The sequence below is a fragment of the Oncorhynchus masou genome, chromosome 15 (assembly GCF_036934945.1).
Source record: "Oncorhynchus masou masou isolate Uvic2021 chromosome 15, UVic_Omas_1.1, whole genome shotgun sequence".
Classification (NCBI taxonomy): domain Eukaryota; kingdom Metazoa; phylum Chordata; class Actinopteri; order Salmoniformes; family Salmonidae; genus Oncorhynchus; species Oncorhynchus masou.
In genome coordinates, this window is record NC_088226.1 from 65,767,921 (window position 1) to 65,782,153 (window position 14,233).

The window sequence follows — 14,233 nt, forward strand, 5'->3', positions numbered from 1 at the left end:
CCAGCTACTTCGCACAGCCATTGGAGAGGAATGAGACAACATTCCACAGGCCACAATCAACAGCCTGATTAACTCAATGCGAAGCAGATGTCACGCTGCATGAGGAAAATGGTGGTCACATCAGATACTGACTGGTTTTCTGATCCACACCCCTACTTATTTTAATGGTAACTGTGACCAACAGATGCATATCTGTATTCCCAGTGATGTGAAATCCATAAATTAGAGCCTAATTCACTTATTTAAATTGACTGCTTTCCTTATATGAACTGTAACTCAGTAAAATCTTTGAAATTAGTGCATGTTGCATTTATTTTTGTTCAGTGTATATACAAATATTGTACTTTTTCATGTTTTTGTATATGCATTCAGAAAGTATTCAGACCCCATCCCTTTTTCTACATTTTGTTACATTACAGCCTTATTCAAAAATGTTCCTACACACAATAATCTACATACCCCATAATGACAGTCAAAACAGGTTTTTAGCCATGTTAGCAAATTTATTGTTAATAAAAAAACATACCTTATTTATACACTGCTCAAAAAATTAAGGGAACACTAAAACACTAAATTAAATTGGAAAACCACACTACAGGCTGATCCAACTTTGATGCAATGTCCTTAAAACAAGTCAAAATGAGGCTCAGTAGTGTGTGTGGCCTCCACGTGCCTATATGACCTCCCAACAACACCTGGGCATGCTCCTGATGAGGTAGCGAATGGCCTCCTGAGGGATCTCCTCCCAGACCTGGACTAAAGCATCCGCCAACTCCTGGACAGTCTGTGGTGCAACGTGGCGTTGGTGGATGGAGCGAGACAATGTCCCAGATGTGCTCAATTGGATTCAGGTCTGGGGAACGGGCGGGCCAGTCCATAGCATCAATGGCTTCCTCTTGCAGGAACTGCTGACACACTCCAGCCACATGAGGTCTACTATTGTCTTGCATTAGGAGGAACCCAGGGCCAACTGCACCAGAATATGGTCTCACAAGGGGTCTGAGGATCTCATCTCGGTACCTAATGGCAGTCAGGCTACCTCTGGCGAGCACATGGAGGGCTGTGCGGCCCCCCCCAAAGAAATGCCACCCCACACCATGACTGACCCACCGCCAAACCGGTCATGCTGGAGGATGTTGCAGGCAGCAGAAGTTCTCCACGGCATCTCCAGACTGTCACGTTTGTCACATGTGCTCAGTGTGAACCTGCTTTCATCTGTGAAGAGCACAGGGCGCCAGTGGCAAATTTGCCAATCTTGGTGTTCTCTGGCAAATGCCAAACATCCTGCACGGTGTTGGGCTATAAGCACAACCCCCACCTGTGGACGTCGGGCCCTCATACCACCCTCATGGAGTCTGTTTCTGACCGTTTGAGCAGACACATGCACATTCGTGGCCTGCTGGAGGTCATTTTGCAGGGCTCTGGCAGTGCTCCTCCTGCTCCTCCTTGCACAAAGGCGGAGATAGCGGTCCTGCTGCTGGGTTGTTGCCCTCCTACGGCCTCCTCCACGTCTCCTGATGTACTGGCCTGTCCCCTGGTAGTGCCTCAGCTCGCATTGCCACAGCTCGCATTGATGTGCCATACTGGATGAGCTGCACTACCTGAGCCACTTGTGTGGGTTGTAGACTCCATCTCATGCTACCACTAGAGTGAAAGCAGCACCAGCATTCAAAAGTGACCAAAACATCAGCCAGGAAGCATAGAAACTGAGAAGTGGTCCACTGTCACCACCTGCAGAACCACTCTTTTATTGGGGGTGTCTTGCTAATTGCCTATCATTTCCACCTGTTGTCTATTCCATTTGCACAACAGCATGTGACATTTATTGTCATTCAGTGTTGCTTCCTAAGTGGACAGTTTGATTTCACAGAAGTGTGATTGACTTGGAGTGACATTGTGTTTAAGTGTTCCCTTTATTTCTTTGAGCAGTGTATATGTATTCAGATCCTTTGCTAGGAACTCGAAATTGAGCTCAGGTGCATCCTGTTTCCATTGATCATCCTTGAGATGTTTCTTCAACTTGATTGGAGTCCACCTGTGGTAAATTTAATTGATTGGACATGATTTGGAAAGGCACACACCTGTCTATATAAGGTCCCACAGTTGACAGTGCAAAAACCAAGCCATGAGGTTGAAGGAATTGTCTGTAGAGCCCCGAGATGACATCATTGTTTCGAGGCACAGATCTGGGGAAGGGTAGAAAAGATGTCTGCAACATTGACGGTCCCCAAGAACACGGTGGTCTCATATCATTCTGTTTTATTTAACTAGGCAAGTCAGTTTTTTTATTTTATTTTTTATTTTACTTTTATTTAACCAGGCAAGTCAGTTAAGAACAAATTCTTATTTTCAATGACGGCCTAGGAACAGTGGGTTAACTGCCTGTTCAGGGGCAGAACGACAGATTTGTACCTTGTCAGCTCGGGGGTTTGAACTTGTAGCCTTCCGGTTACTAGTCCAACGCTCTAACCACTAGGCTACCCTGCCGCCCCTTCTTATTTTACAATGACGGCCTACCCCGGTCAAACCCTCCCCTAACCCGGATGACACCCTATTCTTAAATGAAAGAAGTTTGGAACCACCAAAACTCTTCCTAGAGCTGGCCACCCGGCCAAACTGAGCAATCGGGGTAGAAGGGCCTTGTTCAGGGAGGTGACCAAGAACCCAATGGTCATTCTAAGTGCTCCAGAGTCCTCTGTGGAGATGGGAGAACCTTCCAGAAGGACAACCATCTCTGCAGCACCCCACCAAATCAGGCCTTTATGGTAGAGTGGCCAGACAAAAGCCACTCCTCAGTAAAAGGCACACGACAGCCCGCTTGGAGTTTTGCCAAAAGGCACCTGAAGACTCTCAAATCATGAGAAACAATATTCTCTGGTCTGATGAAGCCAAGATTAAACTCTTTGACCTGAATGCCAAGCGTCACATCTGGAGGAAGCCTGGCACCATCCCTGTGGTGAAGCATGGTGGTGGCAGCATCATGCTGTGGGCATGCTGTGGGCATGTTTTTCATTGGCAGGGACTGGGAGAGTAGTCAGGATCGATGGATAGATGAATGGAGTGCAGAGAGATCCTTGATGAAAATCTGCCCCAGAGCGCCCAGGACCTCAGACTGAGGCGAAGGTTCACCTTCCAACAGCACAACGACCCTAAGCACACAGCCAAGACAATGCAGGAGTGGCTTTGGGACAAGTCTCTGAATGTCATTGAGTGACCCAGCCAGAGCCCAGAATTGAACCTGTTCGAACATCTCTGGAGAGACCTGAAAATAGCTGTGTGGTGACGCTCCCCATCCAACCCGACAGAGCTTGAGAGGATCTGCGGAGAAGAATGGGAGAAAATCCCCAATTACAGGTACTCCAAGCTTGTAGGGTCATACCCAAGAAGACCTGGCCAAGGCTTTCAACTCTGTCAATCACCACATTCTTATCGGCAGACTCAACAGCCTTGGTTTCACAAATGATTGCCTCGCCTGGTTCACCAACTACTTCTCAGCTAGAGTTCAGTGTGTCAAATCGGAGGGCTTGTTGTCCGGACCTCTGGCAGTCTCTATGGGGGTGCCACAGGGTTCAATTCTCGGGCCGACTCTCTTCTCTGTATACAGCAATGATGTCGCTCTTGCTGCTGGTGATTCTCTGATCCACCTCTACGCAGACAACACCATTCTTTATATAGACTTTTCCTACTGTGTTATGTATGTTTGTTTATTCCATGTGTAACTCTGTTGTTGTTTGTGTCGAACTGCTTTGCTTTATCTTGGCCAGGTCGCAGTTGTAAATGAGAACTTGTTCTCAACTAGAATACCTGGTTAAATGAAGGTGAAATAAAAATGTTTAAAGACTCAAAGATGTAATCAATGCCAAAGGTGTTTCAACAAAGTACTGAGTAAAGGGTCTGAGTACTTATGTAAATGTGATATTTCAGTTTTCTATTTTTAATACATTTGCAAAACTGTCTATAAACCTGTCTTTGCTTTGTCATTATGGGGTATTGTGTGTAGATTGATTGAGGTGCAAAAAAACAATTTAATCAATTTTAGAATAAGGCTGTAACGTAACAACATGTGTAAAATGTCTGAATACTTTCCGAATGCTCTGTGTATAAACAATGTGAAACCTATAAGGAAAACATTTATTTTGTAGAGGTTACAATGTCAGAACATACACTTTTCTCATAAAATTCCTAGATGGCTCATATAGTTTGTCTCAAATATGTCATACCCTATCTTTGTAAGCAATTCACCATGATCATGTAGTGACTTGTGTATGTCACATGTTAACACACATACACTATCAGATACTTTTTAGCTTTTAATCTTATTCTGCCCTACAACATTCTTATTTGCTTTTCATGATTATTTTTCATATGGGAGGAGCATTTTCAGGTTTTTGTTTGTGGTCATTTTCATCTTTCATCCAGATTAGGGTTTAGATGTATGTTTTAAACACTCCTAAAGACACCTCCTTAATACATACTCCACTTGCGTTTCAAAAGTCTGTTTCTCTGTTGATGCATCACTTGCTATTTGTAGATTGCTGATAATCATTATCTGGCCGATCTCTCTGTTGTGATTTAGCTGAGTTGAGTTGATCTGTATAAACAGCTAAGTGTCATTCAACGTCCATTCAGCAAGCGATGAAACCCACCATCTCATATGGTGTTCTGTAATCATTTCTGTAACAGATCAAATTAGCAGGTCTTCAACATTTTGTGGAAATATAATTTAATCTCTGAGAAATTAAGCACATTTTTATATATTCTAATTCTAATATTCTAATATTCAACGAGTAAGACATGCCAAAGAAATAGTCAAGCCACACCCCATGCCAAATCCAACACCCATGGACACCCCATGCCAAATCCAACACCCATGGACTCCCCATGCCAAATTCAACACCCATGGACTCCCCATGCCAATTCCAACACCCATGGACTCCCCATGCCAAATCCAACACCCATGGACTCCCCATGCCAAATCCAACACCCATAGACACCCCATGCCAATTCCACCCTAACAAGTAAACAGTAGGAGTTCTCTGTTTAACAAGTGGCATGGAGCTGCAGCTTGGACTAATGTTTCCATCATCCCTATCTAATAAATTCTCAGTGAATTTAATGTTGTTGTTTTTCCCTGTTCACAGAAAATAGTAAATGAAGTTGTTAGGTTTATGTTCCGTCCTGCATCCTGATATTACCTGGTTCTGACCACTACATGATGCTGTTCCTGCTAATAGATGGTGCCGTTGAATCCCCCCCTCTAAATGTTAAAGGAATCGTTCACCTAAATGACCAAATGACATATTGGTTTCCTTACCCTGTAAGCGGTCTATGGACAAGATACGACAGCTACCCGTGCTTTGTTTTTGTTTACCTGGCCACTGTTTCAAATGCTAACATTTTAGTTTTTGTGACACAAATCCAATACAAGTCAATGGTACTATATTAGCTTTTTCGCTCTTCATATCCAAATAACATCATTGAGCTTTTGGATACTTTAGCGTGAAAATGCTAATAATAGTGGCCAGGTCAACTGTTTATGAAAATTAAAGTTTCTCCTCATTCTGTCCTATGAATTTGGTACACTGAATGTATGGTCTTCCATGCCATGTTTAACCTTAACTGTAGTATAAAGAGAAGAGTGAAGATGTCCTTAGTACAGAGTCAGCTTATTGTGCCTTTTGCTGTCTTTTTCTCATATGAAAAATGCTGGTCTTCAGCCAAGTGACCTGACCTGAGACTGTTCCTAATTGCAGGTCCAGGACAACTTTGACCGGCAGGACTTTAACAGAATGTGCTGGACCCTGTGCGCCCGTAAGAACCTCAACAGAACCAACCTCCTCATCTCTGACGAAGACGCTTTCAAGATCTGGTGCATCTTCAACTTCCTGTCTGAAGAGAAATACCCACTGGCCATCGTCACTGAGGAGGTGAGATTTTTATTTAATTTTTTTATTTTACCTTTATTTAACCAGGCAAGTCAGTTAAGAACAAATTCTTATTTTCAATGATGGCCTAGGAACAGTGGGTTAACTGCCTGTTCAGGGGCAGAACGACAGATTTGTACCTTGTCAGCTCGGGGGTTTGAACTTGCAACCTTCCGGTTACTAGTCCAATGCTCTAACCACTAGGCTACCCTGCCGCAGGGGTTGTGTTCATTGGGCACCAAACAGAGGAAAACCGACTGAAACAAGCAGGGACTGTCCAATAACAAACGCTAATTTCCATTTTCTGTTGTAAAAGGTTTTAAAACGTTTGTGTCAAGTGTCCCAATGAACATGACCTGGGCTCTAATGCTGGCACATTTAGCCCCAACACAAACCTGACTTTGTGCGAAATTTAGTTTGTTTATTAACAGATCAGTTGTACAGATAATCAGTCTGAAACTCATGATATAACATTGTTTTCCTCTTCCGTATCAACGATACCTCTACCTCTGTCACAATAAGGGAGTAGGTTATAGGTAAAGAAGTATTGTTCAGATCCACTGTTATATTTTATGTACTCCTTTGGGGAAAGACCATCACCATTGCCCAACAGCTCTCACAGAACAGGAAGTTAGCAGCTTGCTGTTAAATTACAACACGGCATGATTTATTATAAGGTCATTAATGGAAGCTGGGTGTAGTTTCATATAATTATTGCTGTGAGGATTATTACTCATTTTTATTATTCCATATAAACACGTGGCAGGTAGCCTAGTGGTTAGAGTGTAGAGGCGGCAGGTAGCCTAGTGGTTAGAGTGTAGAGGCGGCAGGTAGCCTAGTGGTTAGAGTGTAGAGGCGGCAGGTAGCCTAGTGGTTAGAGACTTGGGCCATTAACTGGAAGGTTGCTGGATAGAATCCCTGAGCTGACAAGGTAAAAATCTGTAGTTCTGCCCCAGAACAAGGCAGTTAACCCACTGTTCCCCGGGCGCCGGAGACGTGGCAGCCCCCTGCACCTCTCTGATTCAGAGGGGTTGGGTTAAATGCAGAAGACACAGTTCAGTTGAATATATTCAGTTGGACAACTGACTAGGTATCCCCTTTCCCCACTGTAAAATACAGATTGTGTCACTTCAAAGGAAGTTTGGGTATTTTCTTTGTTGGTCTGTGGGTATGCTGACCTGTCTGTGTACTCACCTGTGTTTCTTCCCCACCTCTGTCAGATCGAGTACTTCCTGCGCAAGTTGACAGAGGCCATGGGTGGCAGTTGGGTGGAGGAGCTCTTTGAGGACTACAAGCTAGAGCTGAGCATCAAGCAGCAGAGTCTGAGTGCCTGGGAGCTCATCACACTGGTGGGCACGGGCACCTTCAGCAAGGGCATGGACCGCCAGACCCTCTCCATGGGCATCACCGAGGTCTTCCACGAGCTCATCCTTGATGTATTCAAACAGGTTGGCATCAGACCCATTTATATCTCCATATCTTGGCACGATGTTGACATCAACCACATTATCGTCCTCCATGTGATCATGATTGATGGATAGTGTTGACCTGTGTTATGTACTAGCAATACTGTAGCATGGAGTGAGCTTTTAAACACAGCATACCAAAGCGATGGTCAGTCGAGTGTAGTAGAGAGCCATATTATAGGGACTACATGAATATTGACAATTTGAATCTCATATGCACAGTGTTGGCTGTGCAGTGGTCAACTAAGCAGTTAAACTGACAGGAGCCATCCCATTATCTCAACACAGATATTAACACAAACCGACAGATACATAAAAAAAGAAAAAAAGAAGACAAACATACTGTATTCTCTTGATGCAGGGCTACATGATGAAAAAGGGCCACAAGAGGAAAAACTGGACAGAGCGCTGGTTCCTCCTGAGGCCCAACTCCATGTCCTACTACGTGAGCGAGGACCTGGCTGAGAAGAAGGGCGACATCGTGCTGAATGCAAACTGCTGTGTCGAGGCAAGGAACACTAAACAACAACAAACAAGGCTCATACATTAATTTTACACCTTAACCTAACTAGTAATATACACTGAGTGTATAAAACATTAGAAACACCTTCCTAATATTGAGTTGCACCCCCTCAGACCAGCCTCAATTTGTCAGGGCATGGATTCTACAAGGTGTCGAAAGCGTTCCACAGGGATGCTGGCCCATGTTGACTCCAATGCTTCCCACAGTTGTCTCAAGTTGGCTGGATGTCCTTTAGGCGGTGGACCATTCTTGACACGGGAAACTGTTGAGCGTGAAAAACCCTGCAGCATTGCAGTTCTTGACACAAACCGGTGTGCCTGCCACCTACTACCATACCTCGTTCAAAGGCACTTAAATATTTTGTCTAACCCATTCAACCTCTGAATTGCACACAATCCATGTTGCAATTGTCTCAATGCTTAAAAATCTCCTCCCCTTCAACTACTCTGATTGAAGTGGATTTAAAATGTGACGTCAATAAGGGATCATAGCGTTCACCTGGATAGTCTGTCATGGAAGGAGCTGGTGTTCCTAATATTTTATATACTCAGTGTACATTGGTGAAAGAGTGACATTTATTTCAGAATTTGTCTTTGCAGTCGTTACCAGATAAGGAAGGAAAGAAGTGCCTGTTCTATATCAAATGCTCTGACAAAAGCTATGAGATCAACGCGTCGGATAAGAAGAGGAAACAGGAATGGATTCAGGGTAGGACAATTCTCTCACAGTGTAATTTATCTCCTTTTAGTATTATGGAAAGCATGGACTGGACATTTAGACTTGGTTGATAGGTATATGTACAGGGGGGTGTTCAGCAGAGCACAACATTGTAGAATGTTCAGATATAAATATGTTATGTAGAACAGACATGCCTCTCTGAAATGTAGAATAAGGAATCGCATCAGCTTTACTCATCACATTTCAATCTGCAACGTGCCACAACGTTTGCCTATACTGAATATTTCCCAGCCTTGGAACTGACCCCTGTCTGGTATGTCTCCTCTCCATCTCAGCCATCCAGATGTGTCTCAGTCTGCTGCAGTTGGGGCGGACAGTGCCGCACCGCGAGTCCCTTCAGAAGCGGCGGGATTTGAGGCAGAAACAGCAAGCGGAGCAGGAGGAGCTGGAGCTTAGGATGAGAGAGCTGCAGACGGCCAACGAGAACAAGCAGCACCAACTGGAGGCCATGAGGAAGGTGAGCCCAGACAGCCCACTCACAACGGTCAAAGTCCTCCCTTTGCTACTATGCCCTTTTCACACTACTGAGCTGAGCTCGACTGTGCTGGCCGAGTTATGCATCAACAATGTGAAAAGGACAATGTGAAGAGAGAACATCCAAGCCAGCACAGTAAGGTGGTGTGAATGGTTCTTAGATTGTTAGTGAAGTTAGACTAACTGGAAGTCATGAGTCTGTTTGCTGGAACACCCATACCAGTGGGAAGGCAGAAGGAAAGTGTTTCTCTCTCTACAGATGTAAGATCTTACTTTGATTACTCTTTTGTTGCTTAAAAATGTCCTGCACTGCAGGACATGCAGAGGAGCTTCATGATTTACATAAATTCACTGAAAACCCGCACTAACACACGGTTATACTAACAGCAGGGGAGAGTGGGGTAAGTTGAGCAACCCTTGTTGCTAGGAAACCATACACCAAATGTATAATTTTACCAAATATTTAGGAAGAGGTCTGTGAAGGAAAAAAACACGTGGAAATGTGGTAAGCAAGTTAGGTCCCCTAAAAATATTTTCACCAAGTCAAATGTATTTATTGTTAGAGGTTTCGTGATGCTTGTAAATAAACCAAAGTAGATGATTTTAAGATTGTTCGATACAGTGCCTTTAGAAAGTATTAATCAAATCAAACTTTGTTTGCCACATGCAAATACAACGAGTGTAGACTTTACATTGAAATGCTTACTTACAATCCCTTAACCGACATTGCTGGGGGGGTGGTGTGTGTCAATGTAAATTGTCCGGTGGCGATTTTTATGAATTGTTCAGCAGTCTAATGGCTTGGACTTAGAAGCTGTTGAGGAGCCTTTTGGTCCCAGACTTGGCGCTCGGGTACCACTTGCCTTGCGGTAGCAGAGAAAACAGTCTAACTTGGGTGACTGGAGTCTCTGACAATTTTATGGGCTTTCCTCTGACACCGCCTATTATATACAGTTGAAGTCGGAAGTTTACATACACCTTAGCCAAATACATTTAAACTGTTTTAAACAATTCCTGACATTTTAATCCGAGTAAAAATTCCCTGTCTTAGGTCAGTTAGGATCACCACTTTATTTTAAGAATGTGAAATGTCAGAACAATAGTAGAGAGAATGATTTACTTCAGCTTTTATTGGGTCAGAAGTTTACATACACTCAATTAGTATTTGGTAGCATTGCCTTTAAATTGTTTAACTTGGGTCAAACGTTCCGGGTAGCCTTCCACAAGCTTCCCACAATAAGTTGGGTGAAATTTGGCCCATTCCTCCTGACAGAGCTGGTGTAACTGAGTCAAGTTGTAGGTCTCCTTGCTTGCACACGCTTTTTCAGTTCTGCCCACATATGTTCTATAGTATTGCGGTCAGCGCTTTGTGATGACCACTCTATTACCTTGACTTTGTAGTCCTTAAGCCATTTTGCCATAACTTTGTAAGTATGCTTGGGGTCATTGTCCATTTGGAAGACCCATTTGCGACCAAGCTTTAACTTCCTGACTGATGTCTTGAGATGTTTCTTCAATATATCCACGTAATTGCCCTGCCCCATGATGCCATCTATTTTGTTAAGCACACCAGTCCCTCCTGCAGCAAAGCACCCCCACAACATGATGCTGACACCCCCGTGCTTCACAGTTGGGATGGTGTTCTTCGGCTTGCAAGCATCCCCCTTTTTCCTCCAAACATAACGATGGTCATTATAGCCAAAGAGTTCTATTTTTGTTTCTTCACACCAGAGGAAATTTCTCCAAACAGTATGACCATTGTCCCCTTGTGCAGTTGCAAACCGTAGTCTGGCTTTTTTATGGCCGTTTTGGAGCAGTGGCTTCTTCCTTGCTGAGCAGCCTTTCAGGTTACTTTGATATAGGACTTGTTTTACTGTGGATATAGATACTTTTGTACCTGTTTCCTCCAGCATCTTCACACAGTCCTTTGCTGTTGTTCTGGGATTCATTTGCAATTTTCGCACTAAAGAACGCGTCTCCTTCCTGAGCGGAATGACGGCTGTGTGGTCCCATGGTGTTTATACATGCGTACAATTGTTTGTACAGATGAACGTGGTACCTTTAGGCATTTGGAAATTGCTCCAAAGGATTAACAAGACGTGGAGGTCTACAATTTCTTTCTGTTGGTCTTGGCTGATTCTTTTGATTTTCCCATGATGTGAAACACAGGCACTGAGTTTGAAGGTAGGCCTTGAAATACATCCACAGGTACACCTCCAATTAGCCTATCAGAAGCTTCTAAATCTATGACATAATTTTCTGGAATTTCCAAGCTGTTTAAAGGCACAGTCAACTTAGTGTATGTAAACTTCTGACCCACTGGAATTGTGATACAGTGAATTATAAGTGAAATAATCTGTCTGTAAACAATTGTTGTAAAAATTACTTGTGTCATGCACAAAGTAGATGTCCTAACCGACTTGCCAAAACTATAGTTTGTTGGCAAGAAATTTGTGGAGTGGTTGAAAAACGAGTTTTAATGACTCCAACCTAAGTGTATGTAAACTTCCAACTGTAGGTCCAGGATGGCAGGAAGCTTGGCCCCAGTGATGTACTGGGCCATTCGCATCACCCTCTGTAGTGCCTTACGGTCAGATGCCGAGCAGTTGCCCTACCAGGTGGTATTGCAACCGGTCAGAATGCTCTCGATGGTGCAGCTGTAGAACCTTTTGAGGATCTGGGGACCCATGCCAAATCTTTTCAGTCTCCTGAGGGGGAAAATGTTTTGTTGTGCCCTCTTCACGACTGTCTTGGTGTGTTTGGACCATGATAGTTCATTGGTGATGTGGACACCAAGGAACTTGAAACTCTCGACCCTCTCCACTACAGCCCTGTCGATGTTAATGGGGGCTTGTTCGGCCCGCCTTTTCCTGTAGTCCATGATCAGCTCCTTTGTCTTGCTCACATTGAGGGAGAGGTTGTTGTCCTGGCACCACATTGCCAGTTCTCTGACCTCCTCCCTATAGGCCGCCTCATCATTGTCGGTGATCAGATCTAACACTGTTGTGTCGTCAGCAAACTTAATGATGGTGTTCGAGTCGTGTTTGGCCACGCAGTCGTGGGTGAACAGGCAATACAGGAGGGGACTGAGTGTTGTTGCCTACTCTTACCACCTGGGGGTGGCCCGTCAGGCAATCCAGGATTCAGTTGCAGAGGGAGGTGTTTTGTCCCAGGGTACTTAGCTTAGTGATGAGCATCGTGGGCACTATGGTGTTGAACGCTGAGCTGTAGTCGATGAACAGAATTCTCGCATAGGTGTTCCTTTTGTCCAGGTGAGAAAGGGCGGTGTGTAGTGCGATTGAAATTGCATCATCTGTGGATCTGTTGGGGTGGTAGGCGAATTGGAGTGGGTCTAGGGTGTCCGGGAGGATGCTGTTAATGTGAGCCATGACCAGCCTTTCAAAGCACTTCATGGCTACCGACGGGAGTTCCACTGGGCGGTAATAATTTAGGCAGGTTACCTTTGCTTCCTTGGGCACAGGGACTATAGTGGCCCGCTTGAAACATGTAGGTATTACAGACTCGGTCAGGGAGAGTTTGAAAATGTCAGTGAATACACTTGACAGTTGGTCTGCGCATGCTTTGAGAACTCGTCCTGGTAATCCGTCTGGCCTAGCAGCTTTGTGAATGTTGACCTGTTTAATAAAGGTCTTGCTCACATCAGCTACCGAGAGCGTTATCACACAGTCATCCAGAACAGCTGTTGATCTCGTGCTTGCTTCAGTGTTGCTTGCCTCAAAGTGAGCATAAAAGGCATTTAGCTTGTCTGGTAGGCTCGCGTCACTGGACAGCTCGCATCTGGGTTTCCCTTTGTGGTCCGTAATCGTTTTCAAGCCCTGCCACATCCAACGAGCATCAGAGCCGGTGTAGTAGGATTCAATCTTAATCCTGTATTGACACTTTGCTTGTTTGATGGTTCGTCTGAGGGCATAGCGGGAGTTCTTATAAGCGTTCGGATTAGTCTCCTGCTCCTTGAAAGTGGCAGCTCTAGACTTTAGCTCGATGTGGATGTTGCTCCCAAAATAACACTTTGTATTCAGCACAAAATGTGAATTGCTTTGCCACATTTTCTGCAGTATTAATTTAGTGCCTTGTTGCAAACAGGATGCATGTTTTGGAATATATTTTATGATGTTCGGGCTTCCTTCTTTTTACTCTGTCAATTAGTTTAGTATTGTAAAGTAACTAGAATGGTGTTGATCCAGCCACAATTTTCTCCTATCGCAGCCATTCAGTTCTGTAACTGTTTTAAAGTCAACATTGGCCTCATGGTGAAATCCCTGAGCGGTTTCCTTCCTCACCGACAACTGAGTTGGGAAGGATGCCTGTGTCTTTCTAGTGACTGGGTGTGCTGACACACCATCCAAAGTGTAACTAATAACTTCACCATGGTCAAAGGGATATTCCATGTCAGGTAACTTTATGTGTGTGGTACAGAGATGAGGTAGTCATTCATAAACCATGTTGAAAACTCTTATTGTACACAGAGTGAGTCCATGTAACTTATTATGTCGCTTGTTAAGTACATTTCTACTCCTGAACTTATTTAGGCATGCCACAACAAAGTGGTTGAATACTTATTGACTCAAAGACATTTCAGCGTTTTGTTTTTTTAATGAATTTGTAAAATTTTCCAAAAACCTGATTCCACTTTGACATAATGGGCTATTGTGTGTTGGCCAGTGACAAAAAAACACACAATTTAATCAATTTTAAATTCAGGCTGAAACAAAACAAAATGTGGTAGAGGTCAAGGAGTGTGAATACTTTCTGAAGGTGCTTTACATCAGTTGGTGTCTCTAGCTTAAATATGAGGTCATAAACCTAGCATGAAAGTGCATCCATTTAGCTGTGTGCTAAAATAGTAAAAATGTTTTCCTTGGGGTGATTTGAGCCAATGGCCATGGGGTAAGTTGAGTCAATGTCAAGTTGAGTAAATTGAAGTGTTTGCTTCCCAGGTGTAATGCAAGGCCCTGTTACCTCATATCCCAGCGACTAAAAAGTACAAAGTGTTTGTTAAGCCTGAAAGATGATTAAAATGATTAAAAGACAAGAACGCAGTTGTGATTAGGTAGAATTGTGTTTGGGAAATAAAGCTAGGCATGGTT

The 14,233-nt window shown here is 43.8% G+C and overlaps 1 protein-coding gene across 1 annotated transcript in view; it reads left to right on the top strand.

The window, feature by feature from the left end:
• Positions 1 to 14,233, top strand: part of LOC135556670 (switch-associated protein 70-like) — a 28,512-nt gene that overhangs the window by 5,841 nt on the left and 8,438 nt on the right. The window contains exons 3-7 of the mRNA XM_064990047.1: positions 5,754 to 5,927; positions 7,145 to 7,372; positions 7,752 to 7,898; positions 8,513 to 8,621; positions 8,927 to 9,108. Of these exons, the coding sequence (XP_064846119.1) occupies positions 5,754 to 5,927; positions 7,145 to 7,372; positions 7,752 to 7,898; positions 8,513 to 8,621; positions 8,927 to 9,108 (840 nt within the window). The remainder of the gene's footprint in view (positions 1 to 5,753; positions 5,928 to 7,144; positions 7,373 to 7,751; positions 7,899 to 8,512; positions 8,622 to 8,926; positions 9,109 to 14,233) is intronic.